Below are 23,955 nucleotides of genomic sequence, written 5' to 3' on the forward strand. Positions count from 1 at the left end.
GATTGTAATGGTCAAGAAATCGTCTAATAGTTTAAGCTGACTGATGCTATAAACTGAACTTACTACTTCTGAAGTTCATAGTTCTTTTTACTGATATAATCAGATGTTTGAATCTTCCACGGATAATTTTATTTCTAGAAAATAAGAACAGTTTAAGTTTCCACCAGTACCAGAACTTAGAGATCAGATGTGATCACTGAGAAAAATGAAAGTATTATTAGTTAAAAATCTCAGAAACACACATAAATCTGGTGAAAGAATGATCCAGTAAAGAAACCTACATTTCAGCCTAAGAGTTCAGTAACTGCCCAACTACATCAGTGTTGTTAAACTCTCAGGTCTACTGCCACAAAGATCTAATTTAGTTAATATTAAATATCCACATGGCATATGGTTGACACCAGACTAAATCATGTAAATATCAGCAATATTCAAAGGCTTACAGTGCTATAATGTGGATTCTCTAGCTTCATTCTTATTTCTATATTTTAAAAACACAAAAGATCTAGTTATGTCATTGCTGCATAGGAGCTGAGGTAATAAATGAAGAATATACTAAGTAAAAGGCACAGATCAGAATCTTAGTCCAGGGATGAGGATGTCATGTTCTCTCTCTACTAGGGATACCAAGTATGGGTATAACTTCAGAGGCCATTCGATCACCATTGAAGTGGTTCACTTGCCTTGTTTCCTGCTTTAGTGCCCGACTGAGTTTTTCAAACTCTGCATCCTGAACCCACAATATCCCAAATTCTCAGCTGGCAGCAGCATTCAGTAGCACTTCAATGCTCCCCTTGCTTCCAACTGAACAGCAATTCACTTACTCAAGAGAAGAATGAAAGAGCTGGCCAAGACCAGGGATAGGCATATAGTTTAGGAAACCAAACTAGCAAGGGATGGGTAGCTGGCAGAGTGATTATAAAAACTTCTTCTGACTGGTTATATCCGGTCTGTATTCCCCTGCCCTAGAGGAACTGAACACCTGTCTTAAAATCACATATGACACAGAAGCCAGAAGCTGTCACTGTTAAGAACTGTCTAGGGAACAGTTATGGAAGTTCTTAAACTATGGGGCAAATCAGCTGGCCGTTGCAGCAGCAATCACTCCAAGCCTTCACAAACAAAACACCTGACCCTTCACTGCTACAATTCCTTCTAGAACCATCAGTACCCACTGCCTGTCTCTAGATTGAAATGCTGTCACTTGAGTGACATTCACCATTTTTTTTCCAGAGCTGGATGTCACATTTTGACATCAATTTAAAGTTCATTGACAATGCTAGGTTTGCAGCCCTAAATCTGAAAGGGGGCAGTGTTGTTTAACCAGAAAGTGGTGCTGTCTGTCACTGTTAATTACAGCTCTTCCTGCTGGGGTTTTTACAAGAAAGTAGGCCAGCAGGAAGTGTCATTATATTAAAGCCTGTAGCTCCATGCATGTGTTCCTAAGTTGACAGTCAAGAGATGTCCTTTAGCCTTTTTCACTGTGCTCTTCAATACAAAAAACAAACTGCTCAGATTGCATAAAAGGATGAAATATGCTATTGCATGCATCTCATAGGAGAGAATAATAGAGGTCTGTAGAAAGCAGCTTCCTATCGAGGCAACAAAACCAGTTCCTGGTGTGTTCAGGATTTCTGATGTTCCTTTTCAATTTACCTAGTAAAGCAATAGGCTATGGCAATGAAACTTAGGTCTTCTCACAGTCCCCATATTAGTTAAAAAATAAGAGGCTGATTAGCTGACTTACCAGGTGCTAAGGCTTTGAAGGACAAAGGAAGGGGGGAATAGCTGCCAAGGAGAGACATACTGTGAGCTACCCACCCAAAGAGAAAAAGCTCAAAACAAAGAAGTTTCAGCTACTCATGACACCTCCTTTGCCCCTGTCGTTCACACCTATGTAATCTCCTCAATATGCATATTGAATTCAAGAGACTTTAAAAAACACTCACTTCAAAACATTAATGAAATATGAAAGAAAGATATATCTCAATAGGGAGTAGATTTTGTCACTGTCAAGAAAGGAAGGTAAAGTTTCAACAGTCCTAGAAAAACCTGATCAAAGCTCACCAAGCACCTGTGGTCTCTGGGGTACTGTGACATTAGAGAAAGTGGTGACCAATGTAATGGATTTAAACACTTGCAAATTCTCTCCTGGTAAAGAGCTACCATCAAACCATACTACTTTCTACATTCAGTTCCACATCAACTGCATCATAAAAACATTTCAGGCACTTAACTGACTGTAGGCAAATTTTTCAGAATAAACACTCTCAGTCAAGGATTAGATCTATGAAACCATAGAAAAAAATCACTTGGAGTTTGAGAAGTTATCTGAAAATTAGCCTTTTACAACTTTAAGTATTAGAAGCCCTGCATTTTCCATGAATAAATAAAAAAAAAAATCCAAACACACACAGAACCCCAAAACAACCAATGCAACACCACACACTCAGTTCAAAAACAATCCTGAATTACACCCAAAATACCCTTATTATCCAACAAGCAGGTGACTTAATATCACTGTACCTGTTAACTTTCCCCAATAAAGGCTACAATTCTCATAAAATCATTTCTTTAATACTTTGAGCTGTACAAAAGGTACCATTCCAGTTTAATAAGAATAATTCTTGGTAGACACAAGAAATGCTTGGCCTTATTTCTAACAAGAACTGAATCTTCCCTGCAGTCTAACACCTTCCACAGAGTATGCTTCAAGTGCTTTTCTGTTTAATTTTATATATACATATATTTTTGTTTTCATCTTTTTAATTTTCCACAATGAGATTAGTGATTCATTTTCAAGATCACTTAGGATCCATATCTTCTCCCATTTTTATCACTACACCCTTTAAAAGTTAGACATTGCCTAAAGAGGCTTCCAAAAAAATCATTTAGGAAATAATAAAACCATTTAAATGAATCCATCTCTGAATCCAGCTTTGGAGACCTGAGAAATTTTGTTAAAAATCCCACCAGAAATTGCAGCATCAGTTTAAATTAAATTTAAAATTCAAAACTATGTCCATTATAAAGCAATATTTTTAAAATGCTACAAAATAAGCCCCACAGTTAATGCAATACCAGCCGATTATTCAAATCCCAAACAGAATTGAAACATCACATTTCAACATGAAAAACATGTATTATAAGTACAGTGAACACCCAGTAAGAGGAGTTCTTACCTTCATAGATGGCTTTGAAGCCTTGGGCACTGACAGCAAAATCTGTGGTGAAACAGAGGGTGAGGATAGAGCCTGTGCTCACAATAGATGATGGAAGCTGAAATCCAGATAACCTGCAATAAAAAGGCACAAATTACTAACACTTTTTATTATAAAGCCCATCAGTAGATGTGACGAGCATTATGATAAACGTAATGATTTTACATCTGAATTGCAAACACATTATGGACTTTACCCTGACGCATCTCTAAACACTCAGTGCAAAATTTCAAATGTGTCCTTGACTTTAAAACACTCCTATGCTAACACATCTATGTACTCTCCAGAAAACAATGAAAGAAAGACCTACTGAAGACTTTTTTTTTTTTGGTGTTAGGACTTATTTTAAGATGAAGATAGGTACATTTAGGACACCTAGAAGTAGATACTCAGGTCTTGACTAACTCAGAGATATTTCCTACAATTTCACATAGCTTAGGCTATCTTGTCTATCCTCCAGGTGCTGCTTCAGAAAACCATGGATATCATATCCTCAGTGTGATATACCTTAACTGACTAGAAAACAAACAAACCACCACATTTCCATTTGAGAGCTTCAGAAAAAATTACTTACATTTCTCCTCTCACTAGTAGTCTTACCTTTACATACAAAATGGAATTTTGGTTAAGCTATAATTACATTGCAATATTGCTTATAAGACAATTTCCCAAAATCTGGATATTTTTGAAGGTAAAATTGATTGAAGAAAAATGTTTAGATCCTTTATTGAAACATCACTAAACACAATTTGTTAGACCTGGCTGATACTAGGGAGATGGTTTTTTAATGATTAATTTCTCATAAGTAAGATACAAGAGAGCATTACTGTCCCACAAAAACAAAACTATAATGGTGGCTTAGCTGATCACTAGTTAATTTCCGTATCATGCAATAGGGGTATGTGATTATGTATAGGATAACCCTGCCAGAAAACCGGCTCTTGTTCAAATTTCACCCTGAAAGAGCTTCTTAGATGTTGAAAAAGATAAATAAAAACCCAAATAAACAAAAACAAACAAACAAACAAAAAAACCCACAAAAAGACAGCTGTGTTTTTTAAAGATCTAGGTGGTTTAGAAAATCCATGTCTTGAAAAAAGAAAAAACAAAAACAAAAAAGAAAACAAAAAAAACCATATTGTCCTTGAAATTTATGGTACAATTAAGTTATAGTTCATTAATTGGCATCCAGAACTACAGAAGAGAAATAACAAATAACTGTAAGCTATATACTAATAGAGCAGTATCACTGAACTAGATGTTTGCAAAATTAGGTTTATTAAAGACCTCTCTCCTATATAAAAAATGCATAGGAAGAACTCCATGCTTCAGTTGTTCCAGTCAGCTGGTTCCCCATCTCTTGCCACTTTTGACATTTGGAAAACAAATAGAAGACTCAGAGATCAGAGCAAGAACTTTAAATACAGATAAAGGCATATAGTCAAGGTAACATAAGTCAGCAAAAAGCTTTCTGCAATTTCTTCCTTTCATTTTAAACAACATTTTCTCCCATACGGTAATTAGCTGTTTGCTCTAATCTTTTTACCTTCTGTGTACTTGTCAACCTATTATTCCTATTCTTTTCCACCTCATTTACTCCAATTCCAGAAATAACCAGGTTGATTTTCCCCTCAGTCTTCAAACTGCAGAACTACCATAAGGCTTGCCACATCTTATGTTCATGCTTTTGTATGTTCTCTCACCTTCACTAGACATTGCAGTTTTTAGAGAAATGTGCCTCTTGTTCTATTTAATAAATTAGAGTGGTTATCTCTTCTGCCCTATATCTGGAGTGTACTCTCTGACAGTTCATATTTAACTTAGGTATGTATTCTGATCTTACATGTCTTGCTCTTCTTTGAGAAGCGATTCAAAGAGTTCTTGTTTTAAGGGATGGGCTTTGGAGTTTTCTTTGGATAGCACTACAAGTATTTCCTGCATCTAACATTTCTTGCTAAATAACAGGAAACTAGTGTGCATTGTCGGGGAAGAAAGGAAAATCAGCTTGAGTCAGAAGCAGCTAGCCTCAACATTTCACACTGCATGGGAGAACTAAAAAAAGACCCCACAATAAAAACACAAAAAGAAAAGTTGTATCAGTGCAGAACAACAAAGCTTTTGCTTCCTTATTTCTGTTTTCTCCACTTGGTCTGGATTTGGTTCATATAAATGAATTTATCTCAGCTGTGAGTGGACATCTTGAGTTCTGCTATGATTTCTACACCAACCTGCTTTGATTCTGTTATAAGTGTCACTTCTATAGTATGGATTCTTAGGAGTCGGACATATTTTTTTCTATAGCATCCTCCTTGAAATACCAGAAGATCGTTCTTTAGGCTGACATTGCAATTCATATAAAAGGAAGACAAATACATTCTATAGCCTGAGTCACTGCACATGAAGGTTTTGCAGACTTACAAGTGTGAGAGACTGGAATGTTAATGGTTGATGACTTAAAACATTCTTGCCATTTGTGGAGGCAGCAGGGTGCTCGGCCAGGCTGGGTTTGCACACCAACCCACCCAAGGGGGACAAGGAGTTACATGTGTGCTGGGTTTTGAACCAGGTAAGGGAGAAGGCGGGTAAAAAGCAGACCCTGCAGAGGCAGGGAAGTGCTCTTTACCACTAATGTCCTCCTGTTTTACAACTGGCTCAGTTCTGAAACTGCCCCCATCTACCTTCTCTGAGGAAGGCATGGGAAATTTACATTCAGAGGGGATGTTCATACATAGGTCTAAAGGTATTTGTCCCTTCAGATGGGGCATAACTGGCCCAACCATGCTGACATGAGAGGCAATGTCTGGAAACCCCTAGCTGCGGAAGCATGCCCAGAGTCAGTTCTGGGGCTTTCACCAGAGGACTGTGAAAGACCAGTGGTGGTGCTACAGTGTAAAATGCCCATCCCCAGGGGTGGAACCTGGGCTTTCCACTTAAAGCTGAAGTTAACCCACTCAGCTCATGTTTTTGGGCTTCCCCCTCCTGCAACAGACCAAGATGGCAACCATGACTCTGACCAAGACACAGACAATCAAGTCTCATTGCTGGATCCATGGGCAGTGGTATCTTTCTACTCCTTCTCGCTTCTGTATACATTTTTCTAAAGTGTTTATTTTATGCTTTTATATTGCTATGTTACTAAAGATAATAACAACCAAAAGGGCTACACACCTGCTTTCCTTTGCAATGCAATTGTTCTAAAATAAACCCTACACATATAAACAGTCATTCAGTTTTGCTTAAATCTAACCTCCCCCACGGTTTCTATTAATAAGAAACTGGGTTACCCTTATCTTCTGGGGTTGGTTGTAACTATAAGAAAAGGCAAATATGTGAGGAAACTTCAAGTACATCAACTTGAAGTGTATTTTATCAAGATCTTTAAATTGCACTAATCCAAAAATCATTTACAGAAAAGTCTTTAATAGAAAAATTCATCAGATTACCCAGGTGCTTCTATGTCTTGCCTGCCTGGACACTCCTAACCAGCTGTGCTGCAGGTGAAAGGACAGGGGCAGCAGCGGTGGCAGCTTCCCCTTTCCAGTGCCCAGCATAAAGAGAGGTGTTAAACAGTGCCAGCACCACTGCGGCCACTGCTGCCCACACAATGGTGGTGGGGCAGCCTGGCCAGCAGCAGAAGCATGATGAGTGATTCCCTGATGCAGAACTTAGACAATATGGACTTCTTGACTCTGCAAGAGTTTGCAAAAATCTTTAAATTAGTGGAACTTTTCAACAATGGTACCTAAAAGCAGCAGTTTTTCTTCTGGTTGGAGAAGAGGAGGAAGTGAAGACATGTGAAAGAAAACAACATGGCGACACTAAGGTCAGTGGGGAAAAAAGGAGGGGGAGAAGCTGTTTAAAGCATTAGCGCCAAAATTCTTCTGCAAGCTGTAGTGAGGACAATGGTAAAACAAACTGTTCCCATGTAATGCATGAAATCCACAGGGAATGCAGAAATCCACTCACAGCCCGTAGGAAAAGTGCTTATGCCAGAGGAGGCGGATGTCAGAGAAAGCTGTCATCCAGTGGGAGACCTGAATAGGGAGAGGGGGTCCCTGCTTCCAGAGACAGAGCCCTTGCTTCCAAACTAGAGCAGCCTATCCTTAAAAGACTGCACCCTGTGGATGAGTGACCCATGCCAGAACAGTTTTGGGATGACTGTTTGCCCATGGGAGGGACCTCACAGCATAACAGAAAACCATGGCATAACAGAAAAAAGACTTCTCTTCCTGGGCAAGCAGAAGATTAACAAACTGACCAAAACCCCCACAATCCACTCTCCCCACGCTGCCAGTGGGAAGGAGGGAGGTGCTGAGGGGGGGAAGGTGTTTTAAAGGCTTATTTTACTTCCCATTATCCTCTTCTGACACTGTTAATAATAAATTTACTTTGTACCTTTAAATTTGAACCTGCCTCTCCCTTAGAGTGGTTTTTTTTCTCCCAATCCTTATCTCAACTCATGAGCCCTTCATTTTTTTCCCTCTCCTCTGCCCAAGAAGGTAGCAGGAGAGGGTAAGCAAAGGACTTCCATGGGTGCCTGGCATTTGGCCAGCGTCACACCACAGCACTCAGTAACCCTAGTCAACAGACAGGAAGGAGAAAATAAGTCAGAAATTTTCCTCAGTCAGGAGATCACAGACAAGGAGATAAATTACTAATTATCGTCACAAGCCAAATAGGTTTGTCTTGGGGAAAATTAGTTTATATTATTACCAATTAAAGTATGTTCGGACTCTGAGAAACAAAGATAGATTAATCAAAACCCTTTCTCCCCAGGCTCAAATTTATTTCTTTCTTCCCAACTCCTCCACTTCTTCCCTTAGCCCCTGTAGGGGAATGGGGCTAGGGCTCATTCATAACTTCTGCTACCTCACAGTTTTACCTTGGTCCAGCATGGGCTTTCCACAGGGTGTGGTTCTTCAGGACACATCCTCCTCTTGCTCCACCTTGGCCTCTTCCAGATGCCACAGGGGAATCTGTGCTCTGGTGCCTGCAGCACCTCCTCCCTCCCCTTCTCGCACCTTGGAGGTCTCACAGCTGCTTTTCTCACTGGTTTTTCCCCTCTTTTTCTCTGTGGTATTTTCTCTTCTTTCTTACATGTGTTTCCCAAGGTGGCCCCGCCCCAGCTGTGGCTCAGCCACACCCTGTGGTGGGCGGCTGGATCCAGCTTGAACCGGCTGTGTCCGGCTGGAGCAGCGCCAGCCTCCCCTCACGGAGCTCTGCAGCCCCCACTGGGAGCCTGGGCACCCACAGCCTGTATAGCCTCTATGATACAAGCAGAGAACAGTGCACCGCAATTTATGAATTAAAAAGTCAAATAATTATTATGTTATCTTACTAATTAATAATTAGAATCAGTCTAAACTACCTGAATGTCTGGACAGAAGAGAAGCTACAGCAGTTATTTACAAGAAGGAGGTAACTCCAATTATTCCACAGAAAACAGCAGCAGTGCTATGACAGCACATTTACAGGACACATATCCATAACATGACCTTTTACAAAGCCACTGGCTGTCAGCAATAAGAAGAGTTATCCACAGGGTAAGACACCAAATGGTACTTAAAGCCAAAAGATCAGCACATCCATTCCAAAATACCAGGCTTTTACCTGCCACATGTGAAATCACAGAGGCCTTATCCTAATAATTTACATCCATTCTGTTGCCTAAAGGAAGTCAAGATTTAAAACCTGAGACAGCATCTCATGTGTAAAGGTAGCAGAAGAAGCTATTATAAGATTAGTACAAGATCCATAATTTATAATTGATTTTCTATCACAGAAGATAAATATATATGTTTAATTTCTTTTTAGTCCCATTGCCCCAGATTCAAATTTTTTTCTTTAAGTTACAGAAAAATGGAAGATAAAGACAGCAAATTGTTCAAGCTTAGCTAAAAATAAATTGCAGGAATTATAACATTAATATTTTGCTAGTAGAGTATCCTGGTTTAGGGCAAATTTGGGAGGAAACTCCAAAAGAGGTCCCACTAGAAAGCAGATTCACGTGACCCCTCTCCTAGCTGGCTCAGAAAAAGATTTCCTTGGGGAAAAGTGGAAAAAAAATGTTTATTTAACAAGCAAAGTATTCACAAGCATAAAAAATAAATGCTATTAAAAAATAAAACTTCTCACTCTTCTGAAGAGATGACCAATTCAGAAAGTTCTTGTCACAGGGTATAACTTGGCTCACTGTCTCTTATCAGTAGTCCCTCCTGAGCTAGAAAATGCCATGGTGGCCCACAGGTGTGAGCTCCAGGTCTTTTTTCTTTTTTTTTCTTTTTCTGGGTTTTCAGTCCAGAGCAAGTTTGAACAGTTCCCAAAAAAAAAAAAAAAAAGCACAGTCCAGGGAACTTCTCTGCCTCAGCTAGCTAAAAACTAACCAAAAAGCAGAGGAGAGCTCTCTCCTGCTGTCTGTTCATGCTGCAGACAGCCAGTTCAGGAACAGGAATAGGGAGGAGTGAGTGCAGTTTCTGAAAACAAACTCCACACTTCTCTCCCTTGCTTTGCTCTTGGAACCAGTCATAAAGGTGCAAAACTTATTTCTGGGCTAAACAGATGAATGAGGATACAAATCAGCGTCATAAAGTCACCCTAGGACATAAAGGAAGGTTCCTTTTTATCCGAACTCACCAAGTTCATTCATTAAACAGATATAAGCTGAATGCTTTTGATGTATTTGGCCTCCAGGAAAAGCAGTTGGTTTCTCTAGGTGCCACAAAGAGCCAAAGGTCCATGTCTTCTGTGGGAAGCCGTGATGGTGCACAGCAGCCTGTGACCAGTTCAGTGAGTCCCTAAAGGAGCAGGAACACATGGCATGACCTGTCCAATGCCAAACCAGCACACGGCTGGGAGGGGAAGTGAAGAGATGGCAGCTCCCAGGTGTGGGAGGTGGACCAGGGGCTTCCAGGGGGTGCAGCTGCTGGCAAAGGCAAGGCCACCAGCAGGCTCCAGTGTCTCTAGCCCGGTGGTACCACGTGGGGAGAGAGCAATTCCCAGAGCACTGGCTGCTGGTGGATGGGCCTAGTGGGGTTGTTACTCATATGAAGGACTTGCCCAATGGACAAAGACAGCACTTCCCCACAGTCACAGGCACCAACAGAGGAAAACAGCTGGTTCATGTCTCAGGTGCCTGGCAGTCACAAGGACTGCTGACAGCTGAACAAATGAACCAGTGGGCTACAGCACTGTGCTATGGCCATGCAGAAGTGCCTTCTATTTTCTTACTATTTCTACCAACTGTACATAAAATGCAGCCACATAAATGGTTTCATATGTCTGTGTGCTAAATGACATGGAAAGAAAACATCAGCTAATATTTGATAAAACTGGACATGAACAAATCAATGCTGCATAGTGTCAAATCAAAGTGATAGCAAAACCATTACTGTCAGAGAACTAAAACTAATGCTTTACCTTTAAAAGAAGTTAGTTATTTCACTAACTATAACATTAATGACTTTTTGTGCTTGAGAAAAAAACAGCTGAAACTCCTAAGTCATGTATTCCAGGTTATTAACTATATAGCCATTAATAGAGCCAGGAAAACAATGATCTTTCAGGGATTTTGTCACCCATGTTTTTTCAAACATTTTAAGATATGTTCTCAGAAAACATTTGCACTAGTCATTTTAAGCTTCATTATGTGAGTTATGTCTGTTTACTCTCACATATGGATGTCACATCAGTCATCTTTTTGGAAAGTGTGTACTATTAATCCATGCGAGTGTATATAGGTATCTGTTATTTTGCATAACTTTACTTGTGAAGCCAGCTTGCCTTTCCTGCATCAGAAGGCTTTAAGAGAGTTCTACATCAGGCTGGGAACAGCTTTGCATCAACAAACCATTGCTCCAATTTCAGAATAAATGAGGATGAATTTTATTTGAAACTTTGTTCATCCATAATGCCATAAATTATATTCTTGTTCCCACTTGTGAGTTGCTTGGAAATGAAAAATGTACAGAATTTTTCAGTTGGAAGAAAAAGTCAAAACCCAAACAAATGGAACCACAAAAAAAACAACACTAAAAAAAATTAAAACACCCCAAAACCAAAGAAAAAAGCTGGAACTCACAAACCCTCAAAACCCTATCAAAGGAAAATTATATTTTATGCCCCTACTAAATGAAATTTAGACAGAGGGAAAGTCTGTGAAGAGGACTCTTTTTACAGGCCAGGTACTAATAATTGAAAGATTACCCAGATTTCCACTTCTCTAGCTTTTATAGGGTCGCTTTATATTAGCATATCACAGCACCTCTACAAAAACCAGTGGCATGAAGTCAGTGTAAATAGAATAACAACAAGTTGCTTAGAAATGCTGCAACACACAAAAACTGCCTGAAGGGGGGAAAATATATCAATTTCTAGAGCTTCTTTTAACATTTTTACAAATTGGATTACAGTAGTATTGCTGGCTGAAAAATCCCTTACTCTAGCCTTTTCTGGTGGTTCTACTTTAGGCAAAGGCCTTAAGGCAAAAGAAAATATGCAAGCAAATATTTGAATAGATACAGACAGCATATTTGTCATTAGCAGCAATAGGGAGATATCTAAAAAATCATATTATTGTCCAAATATGAGTGTATTTAACAAGCAGTTTATATAGTGTTCAATGCCCCTTCTGTAAGGAAAACTAAATATTTGTGCCCAGAACTTTACACTAGAAATGTGTGAAGCTACAATTATGGCTTATGACACACAGGAAAATTTTGAATATTGACACATCTTTGCAGATTTTCATTATCTGTTTTGCCCAGGCTGGATGATCTGGCTTTTTTTTTTTTTTTTAGTTGCTCAATACAAAATACATACTAACTACTGAAATCTTAATAAAAATTATGAAGACCATTCAGATCACAGTTCACCAATGCAAATAACTTCAATCCAGTACTTGAAAGGGGCTTATAAGAAAGGTAGTAAACTTCCTAGTAATGTTGATTGCAACAGGGCTATGGTTTTAAACTTAAGGAGGGTAGATTTAAATTAGATACAAGGAAGAAGTTTTTTATTTTGAGGGTTGTGCAACACTGGAACAGTTGCCCAGAGAGGTAATACCTCTTTCCTGAAAACATGGAAACATTCAAGTTCAGGTTGGCTAGGGCTCTGAGGAATGGGATGGAGTTGAAGATGTCACAGCTTATGCAGGGGGCACTGGACGAGATGACCTTTAAAGGCCCCTTCCAACCCACAGTATTCTGTAATTCTATGACTCTAGGAATTCAAGTACATTGTAACATATAGACAGATCCAGAGTTAGGGGACTAGGATGGATTTATTTAAACATGTAAACTCAAAAGTAACTTAAAATACTGTACAACTGTCTTATTTTAAGCAATGCATTTTTGGCAAAAGAAATTTAGGCATTGTCCAGATCATTTGGAATTCTATTGGAAATGTTTCTTATAGCTATAAGACAAAAAGCTGTGCTTAAAGAAGAACAACTGATGTAGTTCCAAACACAAAAGTTATTGGATCAATCAAGTGACACCTTTCCTTCACCTTCTGTGTCTTTCCAAACTATGTACCTGTTCAGATTAAATAATCTTCTCACAGTGTTTTTATATGTTACACATATTAAAAATACATCCCTATGAGATTTGTCACTTCATAAAATAATGCATCCTGTTTCAGAACTGAGGAAAGGATTTTCCTTTGCTGTCACCTCATTATGACTTTGTTTTTTTTTCCCTGAAGTTAATTGTTCTGACAACCTTATTTTAAAGGGGTCAGGCTTTGACAGTTTTAGACTATCTGCACAAAGCTCACTATATTAACTTTCTGCTCCTATGTTTTTACTCCCAAGAGCTATGACATTCTTCTTTTCTATGCAAACCTTTGAAGTCTGTCTATTATTTCTACCCATCATACTCAAAGTTTAGTACAGTATGTATCATTTATTACTTGAATACCTCCTGTCAAAACTGCTGCTTGGTTTGTTTGTCCTTTTTAAGAAAGAAACCTAGCGGGTATTTCAATGAGTCATGAAGTTCATTTTATCTAAATTTAACTTTTAAAAAAACTACTTTGAAGCTAACTAGTTTTGATAGTTTCAAGTGGCACTTAAAAGAAGTGGTTGCTGCTACTAATATGAAATAATGATCAATTCTGGAAATCTTTGAGTATTATGTGGGTGCTTTGGGCTAACTCTGTACTTATTGTATTAGGCATCATATTTTTTTTTTCTTCATTATGTCACTTGTCATGTCCTTCAGACATTTTTTTGCAGTGTTCAAAACCTACAGAAGGACAAGTCATCTGTGTAGTTCAGTGCTTAAATTTAAACAAAAAACCTATGTAGAGCATGAGTGGGCTGTCAAAGAAAAGAGGGAGGTGCTGCACATACAAGAATATCTGACACAGGCAATCAAGACACAGAGACGTGGACTTACACCAGTGAATCCATTTAGAATGTACATAGGTGGGACTGGAGGGAAAAGCAGTGGCACAGCTCCTTTCTTATCCTGTAACAAGGATCGCATACCATGGCAAAGATCCATAATACTTAAAAAAGTTCATGATGCACCTGTGAAAGCTGGAGTTACTTGTTAGTATACACTGAAGCCCTTAATTTTGTATCTTTGCTGACTTTTTCACCCATGCTAAAAATATTTTACTATCACATTTTTGATATCTTTGTTTTTCTACACCACCATTTGCCATTGTATTTCTTTGGCATAGCAGTTAATGAATCCCAGACTGCTGTGACTTTTATTACCAGGATTCCTCCCTTAACTTCTAAAGCAAAAATCTTTATGTTGAAATGTCAACTTATTTTCAGAATATTCCTCCCTTGTACGGATTCTACTGCAGTATATGGTGTCATTTAGAGTACTGAATTCCTATTGTGATCTACCTCAAGTTGCTAGTATGCATACAGATTTTAATGTTTACCCTCAAAGTGCCCTCTCTGTGGTATCACCTTATCAGTGTGCCCTCTAATCAGATCTTCAACAAATTCAGAAGTAATGAAGCAGAACAACCTCTTGTTAAATTTCATAGTGAAAAAATTTCGGTAGCTTCAGCCTGAAATATCACATTCCAAGAGCAAGTTACAGACACACCTTAATTGAGAGATATTTCATCTTTCTCTCAGAGCATTTTTTGTGCTTATATTTTAAGTCACCTTAGTAGAGGTTTGCCCTAGGATGCATAATTTGATGCTTGAGCTCCTCCTATCAGAACATTTTATCTTGTTCTCCTGTCCTTTAATCCTTACAAATATATCATTTCAGGCCTTATGATCATCATTGAGATTATCTATAGTAATATCATTTTTAGTTTGGAACAAATTGTTTCTTATGGATGACTTACCCTAACTGTGTTCAGGTGAGTCATATTTTGCTAGTTTAAAATGTTCTCATTCTAAGTGCTCATTCTCCTTCCAAAGATATGGTGTATTGGTGTATGCAAAGCCTTTTTTGTTTTTGCCCATACTTTCAATTTCAGCAAAATTTCCCTTAAAATTTTATTGTAATATTTGTGCATTAGCCCCAAGAAATGGGTATTGCATAGTTACCAGAAGCAAGGTATATATTGGGCAAATTTTGTCATTAAACTTATGCAGGAAAGTGGTAATGCTCTGCATTTCCTGTTAGCTTACATGTCACTTACTCCTGCAGATGGTCAAGTGACAGCTGCCTGAAGCTGCCATTAGCTACTCATGTGTGTCCAGATGCTGCAGGATCTTAAATCTTAAATGGATCTTAAATCTTAGGGGTTTACCTTTAACATATATTGGATACCACTGAAGTGCTCTGCAGGGCCCTAACATCAGTTTCTACAGGCAGCCTACAGGCTCCACAGAAATACCTACAAGAAGAGATGGGGTGGGCAGATACAGCATTATTGATAGGGAGGAAGCCAATTATAAAAGAAATGTGATTAAAGAAAAGTGGTTTAGTTTTATGTTTTCCATCTTAATTTTCAATTTTTCTTACTAATTTGAATAAGAGTTTTAGTTAAGCATGTTGCTTAGAATTGAATTTTTATTTGTATCTATATTTTTACTGGCTCATATTTATGTAGAATAGTTTGTAATACTTAGGTTTTTCTCATTAAAGTGCTGACTTCTGCAAATTGTTGTTATTTCAATATGGATAAAGATGTCTGTGGTGAGACAGCTTCTCAAGCCTCTGATGCCCTTTGTGGCTAGAGAAGGATTTTAATACCAAACCACTGCAGAACATTTCCCATGCCTATGGAACAGTCTCAGCATGAGCAGTACTTAGGTATTCCCCTGACAAGGTGCTAATATGGAGGTTTCTGACCTCTCCAAGTAGCAAGTGGTAGAGAAACAAGGAAGAGGTATGAAATAGCCTCATTTCATAAGTAATTTCATACATAAGTAATTTCATACTCCTTCAAAAGAAGGAGTAACTACTATTTGAATGGATGACAAAACAAAAAGCAAGAGAACTGCTGAGACCAAAATGATAATGAGTTTCAGGGAAGCCATCTATGCAACTAAGAAAAATTTAAGACGTAAGTGAATGCTGTTTATACAAAAGAGTAAGAAAAAAAACTGTGGGAAGGTGTCATGTTTTAAGGGAAAAGAAGGTTAAAACAAAGAGAATTTGGCTTATTTGACAAGCATTCTCAGAGAAGACATTACAGGGAATGTTAGTAGAGACAACTAAATAGAGAAACACATGAAAGAAATGCTTCAAAAATGAAGAATTTTTGCTGGAATTTTTTAAAGTTCCTTTTTATGTTTCAGATTAAATTAAGCTGCATACAGCAAATGAAGGAATAAGCCTGTCTCCAGAATTCAACTCCTGCCTTGAATGAACGTCTAAACCAACCTGTTTGTCCAACAGCTATGAAAGAAGCCTAGCCAGATTTACCAGCATGACAAAAGTTTGTAATTTTTAAATACCTCTCAAGAAAAAGACTGCCTGGAATGAGATGAGAGATGAGATTATATGGGGGTGTGAAAGGCAAGTGAGAAAATTGTAAGATTATTTGCAATTCCTTCTGCTACTGAAATAGAATAAAAAGACAAATTCCAGCCAAGAAGACAGAACACCAATCAACTGTAAATGCTGCCTTTCTTGGCATTGCTCTTAAAGCCATCATGGTTTACAGAGTTAAGGTTAGCTCAGAGGTCAAGTGTTCATGTAAAGGCAGGGTCCCTGTTTCAAACAGCCAAACAAAAATGAGAATTGAAGTTCAAAATATAAATTCAAAAAGAAAAAGCAAGATAGGAGGGGATATTTAATAAAGTTAAAGGGGATAGTTAATATGTTGAAAAAAAATAGGCAGAGAATAAATCCCACCTAACTTCTTTGGTGCTGTTTTTAGTTTCTCCTACCACTTTGTATTTCACATAATACTGTACTATGATGAAAATATTTGAGTTCCCTTCTCTGTCTGTTCTTTTTATTTCTTAGTGAGCTGTCATTTATTTTAATTCTGGGAAAAGGGCAGCTAGGGTGGGAGGGTGGTGTGTTATTACACTTCCTTACTAGCAGACTCCAGTGAGTGCTTTTATTAGTCTGCCATTATTCAACCTCCTTTCCTTAGAAACCGGTATTTGATCACAGAATGAAAGAGGTATGCCGACCAAGTAACCTAATGAAGTTTCAGCTTTATCTGCTACAGATCTGTAGCTGCAGTTTTATTGGTACTGTTGGCCAACAAAAACCTATCCTTTATTGATTTCTGGATGGAACTGTGTTATTCAGTTTTGCAGATGAGAGCACTTTCATCTTTTAATTCCCATGATTGGTAGTACTAAAAGTTTTTATGCTATTTGTGTCCTTTGATCTGGGATCTGCCATTCCATGATGAAACTCAACCTATCAAAATAAGTCACTTTTCCTTCCATGTCAGCATCTATTCTGGAGGTGGCTTTGGTTTTGTTACCATATGAAAAAGAACAACTGCTGTGATAACTGTGATTCTCATTGAACATTTTTGCTATTTATGCAAAATATTATGCAGGATACGTAAAACGAAATGAAATATTTTTTTGTGACATGTAAAGCAATTTTAATGTGTTCTTTATGGCTACACTTAATTTTTAGCTGCTCCTTCTAGTCTCTTTGGTGACAGATAGCATATGATTCCTCTCAGAATATGTGTATTTGGGATGTAGATTTCTGTTCTATGAAAATTTTTATTATAAAAATCCTCTTCTTCTTAATGATAAGAATTTGTGGGATGTCATTGTTCTCCCATGACTAGGTTTAAGTCTTTGAGGAATGAGGAAAAATTGCACAGTTTTAACTCTCCTTCATCCAGGAGAAAATTCCTGAAAAAATGTCTCTTCTGATACAGGTGGTAGTAGCTGCAATAATAGCATATTTTTCATTTTAAGAAAAAAAAATTGTACTTGTGAGCAATTTCCTTTGCTACATTTTACTGAATTAAGGACAAGCTTATAAAATGTTGACAAAACAGTGTCATTTCTATTGAAAAAGATCTCCCAATGAAAGACTGCAGTACTTCTAACCCTGTCGTTCATATAGGAAACACATTCACTTAATGGCTGAAAAGAATAATGTATACAATAATAATGACATAACAGAATAATGCAGAATAATCCAGAATAATTTGCAGTCACAGCCTCTTAAATTTACATTAACTTTCTGATGCTTAAAAGGTAAAGAACTTAAAATTACCCAATGGATGATATAGTGGTGAAATTCATAAGTCAGTGGATAAAACTTGCCTGATCATTTGACTATATGAAAGGGAAATGTCAGTCAAGGGAAACTACTAGCAGCATGTTCCAAGTCTTATTAATAAATACTTTTCATAACACTAATCCAAAACTGAAAAAAATGGCAGAAGTATGGTAAAGCAAGACAGACATCTTATCAGATAGGATTAATCACTGCCTAGGATTTCCTTGATTCTGAAGGAAGATGACCAGACTGCCTGCATAATTCTACACAGATAAAATTAGTTGAGAGGAATAGTAGTTCCAAAGACTAATAAAATTAAATATAGGAAAAAATCCAAAAACAAACACACTCCAAACAAAAACCTAAACAAAAATAAACAAAAATAAATTCAAACAAAAGCAAAAAGTCCCCACTAATACTGACACACTTATTTGATTTCAGAAAAAGGCCATTAAGATGTGTGGGGTAGAAGGGCATGACCTTTCTGAAGGAGAATCAGGAAATCAGAGAAAAGGAAGTAAAAATATAAGGTAAAGTCTGGCTTATGACATATTATCAACCATGGTTAATATGTGAGATGGACACAAACTTGCCTCTGAGACACCCATTGAAAGGATGAGACAACAGTCTAGAGCTACAACAAAGAAAATGTCACATTGAAAATAGGATGTAAATTATGAAAAAATATTGGACTTTTCATTAGTGTTACTAATTAAACAATTCCCTTTTAGGAAAATAAAAATGACTTGCTACACAATACTACACAGCACTACCCAATTCAAACTTTAAACCAAGGATTGTACAGCTTGCTGGTACTGCCACAAGCTGCCAGAATCAACATCTTCTGCTTGAATTACAGTGATATTTTTGAGCCATTGTTTCAAGGCATCCTTCCTGAAAATCTCTGACCATTCTATTTTGTTTTCTGAGAGGTGTCAACCCCTCTATTTTAGGCTAAAGATATTGGTATTGTGGAGTATTTACATAATAAGCACATGCTTTTTGAGTAAACATTACTCTTGTAACACTGGAAATTTAGCAGAAGGAAGAGCAGTTGAAAATGCCATGCTGAATATCATATCAGTCTGACAAGTCTGGTCAGACTATTAACCTAAGCCACTACAAGAGTCTGAAGAAGAAATCTCTTTGGCAGCTGCCTTGTCTAGAAAGAAATACAGGAAAATTCATATATTCATGCTCAGAGGAATAATTGGCTGCTTAGATTTAAAAAATAGTGTTAATAAAATATTAACAGTTATTTCCGTTCTTTTAGGTATTAGTTATAGATATTACAGATACCATGCTGAAAAACTGCTATATTTCTGAAGATCTCATATACTATTAATATGTAGCAAAAATGCAATCAATTAACCTCCTACTTCTTAAAAAGATCTTTAAATTTTTTCCTGCAGGTAACACCATCCTAGAAAAAGATTAGCCTGAACGAAAGTAAAGTGCAAAATAAATATGAAATATTATATAAAATATAGATATTAGAATTCAAGTCCAGCTTGCCAAATGCAAAACAAGCCAAAGCATGAAATCAAAATTTTTAAAAAAACAGTTAAGATTGCTGTTTCAAGAGTGCCTCTCACCATTAAGCAGAAAACACAAACTAGACACTACTCACACTGCCATGATCACAGCCAGTGATGGTGAGGAGAAAAAAAGAAAGGAATTTTTTTTCCAATCTTATAGTTTTGCACAGTTTCTTACTTTGCTGCCACATTTTTCTAAAGACAAAAATTAGTAAGTGAGTAAATATGATATAGGGGAATTAAATCCCACCAAGCAAAACTTTCCTGGTTTTATTTTTACTATTGTTTTTACTACATTCTTTCATTCTTTTTTGCCTATAGGCCTTGAACCTAAGATCAACTCTTTTTTTTTAATGAGCATCTCTCTCTACATACTGAATTTGAGGTTAGCTCTCCAAAACTGGATACTATGCATCAGCTAAGGTCTCTACAGTGCTAAAATGAAATCAAGGTTTCTTTTACATTGCCCACAGAAGTCTATTTTCCTGTTCATACATCCCAGCATGGAGTTTTGTCTTCTTTTATCCTGTGCAACAATTTGACAGTTGCTGATGTGAACTAAAACCATAAAACTAAGAGCCCTGTATGTTTTTCTAGAATGCCATCCTTACTCCTGAATTAGTCATCTAGCTGTTGTTAGTTTAGAACTATTTCATAAAGGATAAAATGCAGGTCTTCACAGGTTTTGGAATCACAGAATATTCTGATAAACTGCACAAGACAGTGGCACCAGAAGAGCAATTTCTCTGCTTAGTTTAATTTCATCTTGTGTACTGATTTGATTTTGTTTTAATATGTGTACTGAAAAGTCACATGAAAAAATTCCTCAATTGCTCACTCTTCAAGAAATTAAAATCTCTTATGAGGTTTTAATTTTTCAGTGTAGGCAGTACTCATTCTGATACACTCCTTTAACATAATGGTGTAATATTCTCCCAAGAAATCGAAAATTACTAATGTTTCTTTAGTGTGCTGCTAAAATCCAGCTCTCTTTTGCAATCCAGATAAATTACTTTATGCCATTAACACTTTAATCTGTTCTGAATAACTCCCATGAATGCACTCCAGGCAGCAGAGTGACAAAAATGAGTGGTTCTGCAAAGTAATGGTATAGAAGAAATTTCTTTTAAACTGTGATGTGAATTGACAACTCCAATCTAGACCCAGCACACTTTAGTAGTATGTGAAAAATTCAACGTTTCTTCTAATTCTGAAAGTAAAATGTCTGACTATAGTATTTCATTCATAGATTCTGCTGTAATTGCTAATGTGCAGTCTTATTATAGACAGTCATTTAAAAAGGTTCCAAGTTGTTTACTGTAAAAAACCACTGCTGATACTGCTGGTTCTACTGGAATTTTCTAGGGGTTTTTGCTTGTTTCAATTAGAACATTCTTACCTCCAAAACTGAATAGTTTTTTCTGCCAATTAAGCAATACACCAAGGTTTATCTAACCTTCCCAAGCTCCTGGCATCAACTGCTCCTCTGTACATTTATGCATAATTTGCAGGAATGTTCCAATTTTCACAATTGATAATAATCTCCTAATTTAGTTTGTCTTGCAGCTCTTTAAAATATGAATGCTCTGTCTTTGGATTTTTTTTTTTCTAACCTTCTGATTGTCAAGGCCCTTCACACTATTTTGTGTAGGTGGCTGAGACACTGAATCTTAATTTATAATTAATTTTCAGGCAAGTGATAATAATGGTATCTCTTTTTCCCCCCTTGTGATTTTTCTGAGCTGAATTTTAGAATATTTCTATTTTATTACTTACACAGACTTCAAGCATCTGCTATAATTTGATAACCAGGGTGATTTCAGTTAGAGAGTAGCACTTTCAAAACTGAAATCTGGTATCTTATATCCACTGAAAATAAGCTGTGACTAAATTTAAACTAATCCATATTTTTCAAACCAAAATGACCTATTTTTTTCGATCAAAATTGAAATTAAATGAGATGCCCTGGAGTGAAACATTACAGATTTTCCCACATCTGCAACTAGTTATACTATATAGCTCTTATATAAGTAATAAATGCAAAATACAACAATAATCTGTGTTGATGATATACAATTTGTGAGGAGAGATAATATTTGTCTGTTTAATTTCTCAGAGCATGAATCAATTTTCCCATTAGCTCTCTATGTATTTGGTGGCACTGTAGATTTCACCTTTGTTATGTACCAGCATCCCCACAATGATGATTTAAAAGAAAATGCAACACCATTTATTAAGCAAAGTGATGGTGCCTGGCTCTGTTTTGTGTTACTGGCTGTAGTTGCAAATTGGGTCAAAGAAATAGAGTGATTTTACTGTGAGCCTGTCGCTGTTTTCACGTATCACGTGCAGGTTTGGCTCTCTGAGCAGTTTTGATGTACATGCACTAGATATTCCCAGTGCTTCAAGGGGGCCTTAGGTTAAAAACCAGCCCATTAGCTAAACCATCTCTGAGTCATCTGGTGTGCATGTAGCACTTCTTGTCTCCAGTGAGCTTCCAAGAGATACAGGATGCCCTGTATTTAGTGGAAGCTTTTTGCCCAAGAGGCAGAAGCAAAGCCCCTGACCCTATACAATGCAGAGGCACAGGACTCAGCGTCAGCCACTTCTAATGGTGTGCCCCCACTGCACCTAATTACTTGCTAATGCAGGAATAGTCTTTTACTGTCCTCAGTCTTCTGAGTCTTTCACAACATATAAGCATTTCTATATGCAAAAGATGCAGAGTTTCCTAAATAATATTTAGGTTAAACAGAGACTCACCTAAACTTCATAAGTAAGCTTGGACTGCATCTATTACTTCAATTACTTTTAGAAATAGCTTTAAGTTCCTTTATATAAAAATGCTTTACATATAAATGTGTGGTGCAAGTCAAAGGAGGGCATTCCGCACATTTATTCTGCTCAAGTGAAATCCCACCTGCAGTGCTGCATCCAGCCCTGGGGTCCCCAGCACAGAAAGGACATTGACCTGTTGGGTGAGTCCAGAGCCACTAAGACAAATAGAGGGATGGAGCATCTCTCCTATGAGGAAAGGCTGAGGGGATTGTTCAGCCTGGAAAACACAAGGCTTTGGGATGACCTACTTGGAGCTTTCAAGTACCTGAAGGAATCCTACAAGAAAGACAGAGGAACTTTTAAATGGACATGTAGCAATAGCAACAAGGGGAAGGTCTTAAAACCCAGAGTCGGTTTAGATACGAGGAAGTCCTTTACTATAAGGGTGGTGAGGCACTGGAACATGTGGCCCAGAGTAATTGTGGATGCCTCTTCCCAGGAAATGTTCAAGGGCAGGTTGGATGGGGCTCTGAGCAACCTGGTCAAGTGAAATGTGTTTCTACCCATGTTAGGGGGATGGGGACTAGGTGATCTAAGTTCACTCTCAACCCAAAACATTCTGTAATTCCACTCTATGATTTTATATATATATATATATATCATTTAACAAGTTTGTACAAAGTCCTAAAATATTAACAGGCAGTATTTTTTCTTTGCAAATATTTTTTTTAAAAAATTATTCTGGTTTAAAACATATAGCTGCTGGGACACAAACATTAGAGACACAGGTACCAATTTCTAGTTTTGAAGGACCTTGTTTTGTCGCCTGATCCCTAAGGCCAAATTCAACTGCATTCAGCATCTAAGGTTTTTATGCACTGCAAAGTTAAATGGCTCAAACCTGGGGATGACAGTAAACAATGATGCAAATTAATCACCCTGGAAAGATTGATGGTGCCCTAAATAAACTTACTGCAGACTGGTACAGCTGTCTACTAAGGATTCACTTTGCAAAATCATCTCATAGCCTAGGATCCCTGCAAGTTCTTATAATAAGAATGGGTACATTTCAGTCACTCCAGAAGGATTCCCTTTCTATTTCAGCAACTAAATTAGATGTTAGCATCACCTGTAGAGAATATTTTCTCTAACAACCTAGTGATGTACTAAAGAACTCAAAGCATTAATACTGGCAAGATTTGTTCTTCTCTTTTGACTTCGGTGTCTTAAAACCAGTTTTTCTATTTCTTATCTGAGAACCTCATCAACAAAGTTCTGAACTAGTCAGAAATATGTTCTATTGCTTCCAGATGAGCTGTGCCACTGCTCAGAACAGAAGTGAAGATGCATGTTTTTGTACACCAGTAACAACTGGAGCAAGCCAACTAGGTGAGGGGACTGTGGTTTCCATCCTTTTCTCCTGACAAATCATACCAACATTATACAGCTACTATTTCATTTAGAATTCATCAATATTCCTCAACACAAGAGCCCAGAAATCCTTACTCCCTGTAAGTATTACACAGAATTAGCCAGAAAATTAATGCCCATCTTTTCTGTAATAACCCTTAGGCTAGAACCCCATCTGGCAGTGAGTGCCTTACATTTACTGCTTGAAGAATTTTTCCTGTAATTTTTTATATGAAAAGAAATCGAATGCAAAAATATTTTGGTATAAATCCACAGAAGTCCTTAAGTGTAAGAGCCCCAGATTCCTGGTTTACAGAGTTTATTGCCAAGGACTGTTTAGTTCAGTAAAAACTGTTTCATTTACAAAGGGCCATA

General features: G+C 37.4%; 1 protein-coding gene across 1 annotated transcript in view; it reads right to left on the bottom strand.

The window, feature by feature from the left end:
* CSMD1 (CUB and Sushi multiple domains 1) overlaps positions 1-23,955 on the bottom strand; it is a 1,074,877-nt gene that overhangs the window by 742,362 nt on the left and 308,560 nt on the right. The window contains exon 3 of the mRNA XM_066547292.1: positions 3,183-3,295. Within this exon, the coding sequence (XP_066403389.1) occupies positions 3,183-3,295 (113 nt within the window). The remainder of the gene's footprint in view (positions 1-3,182; positions 3,296-23,955) is intronic.

The sequence above is a fragment of the Molothrus aeneus genome, chromosome 3, assembly GCF_037042795.1.
Source record: "Molothrus aeneus isolate 106 chromosome 3, BPBGC_Maene_1.0, whole genome shotgun sequence".
Classification (NCBI taxonomy): Eukaryota; Metazoa; Chordata; class Aves; order Passeriformes; family Icteridae; genus Molothrus; species Molothrus aeneus.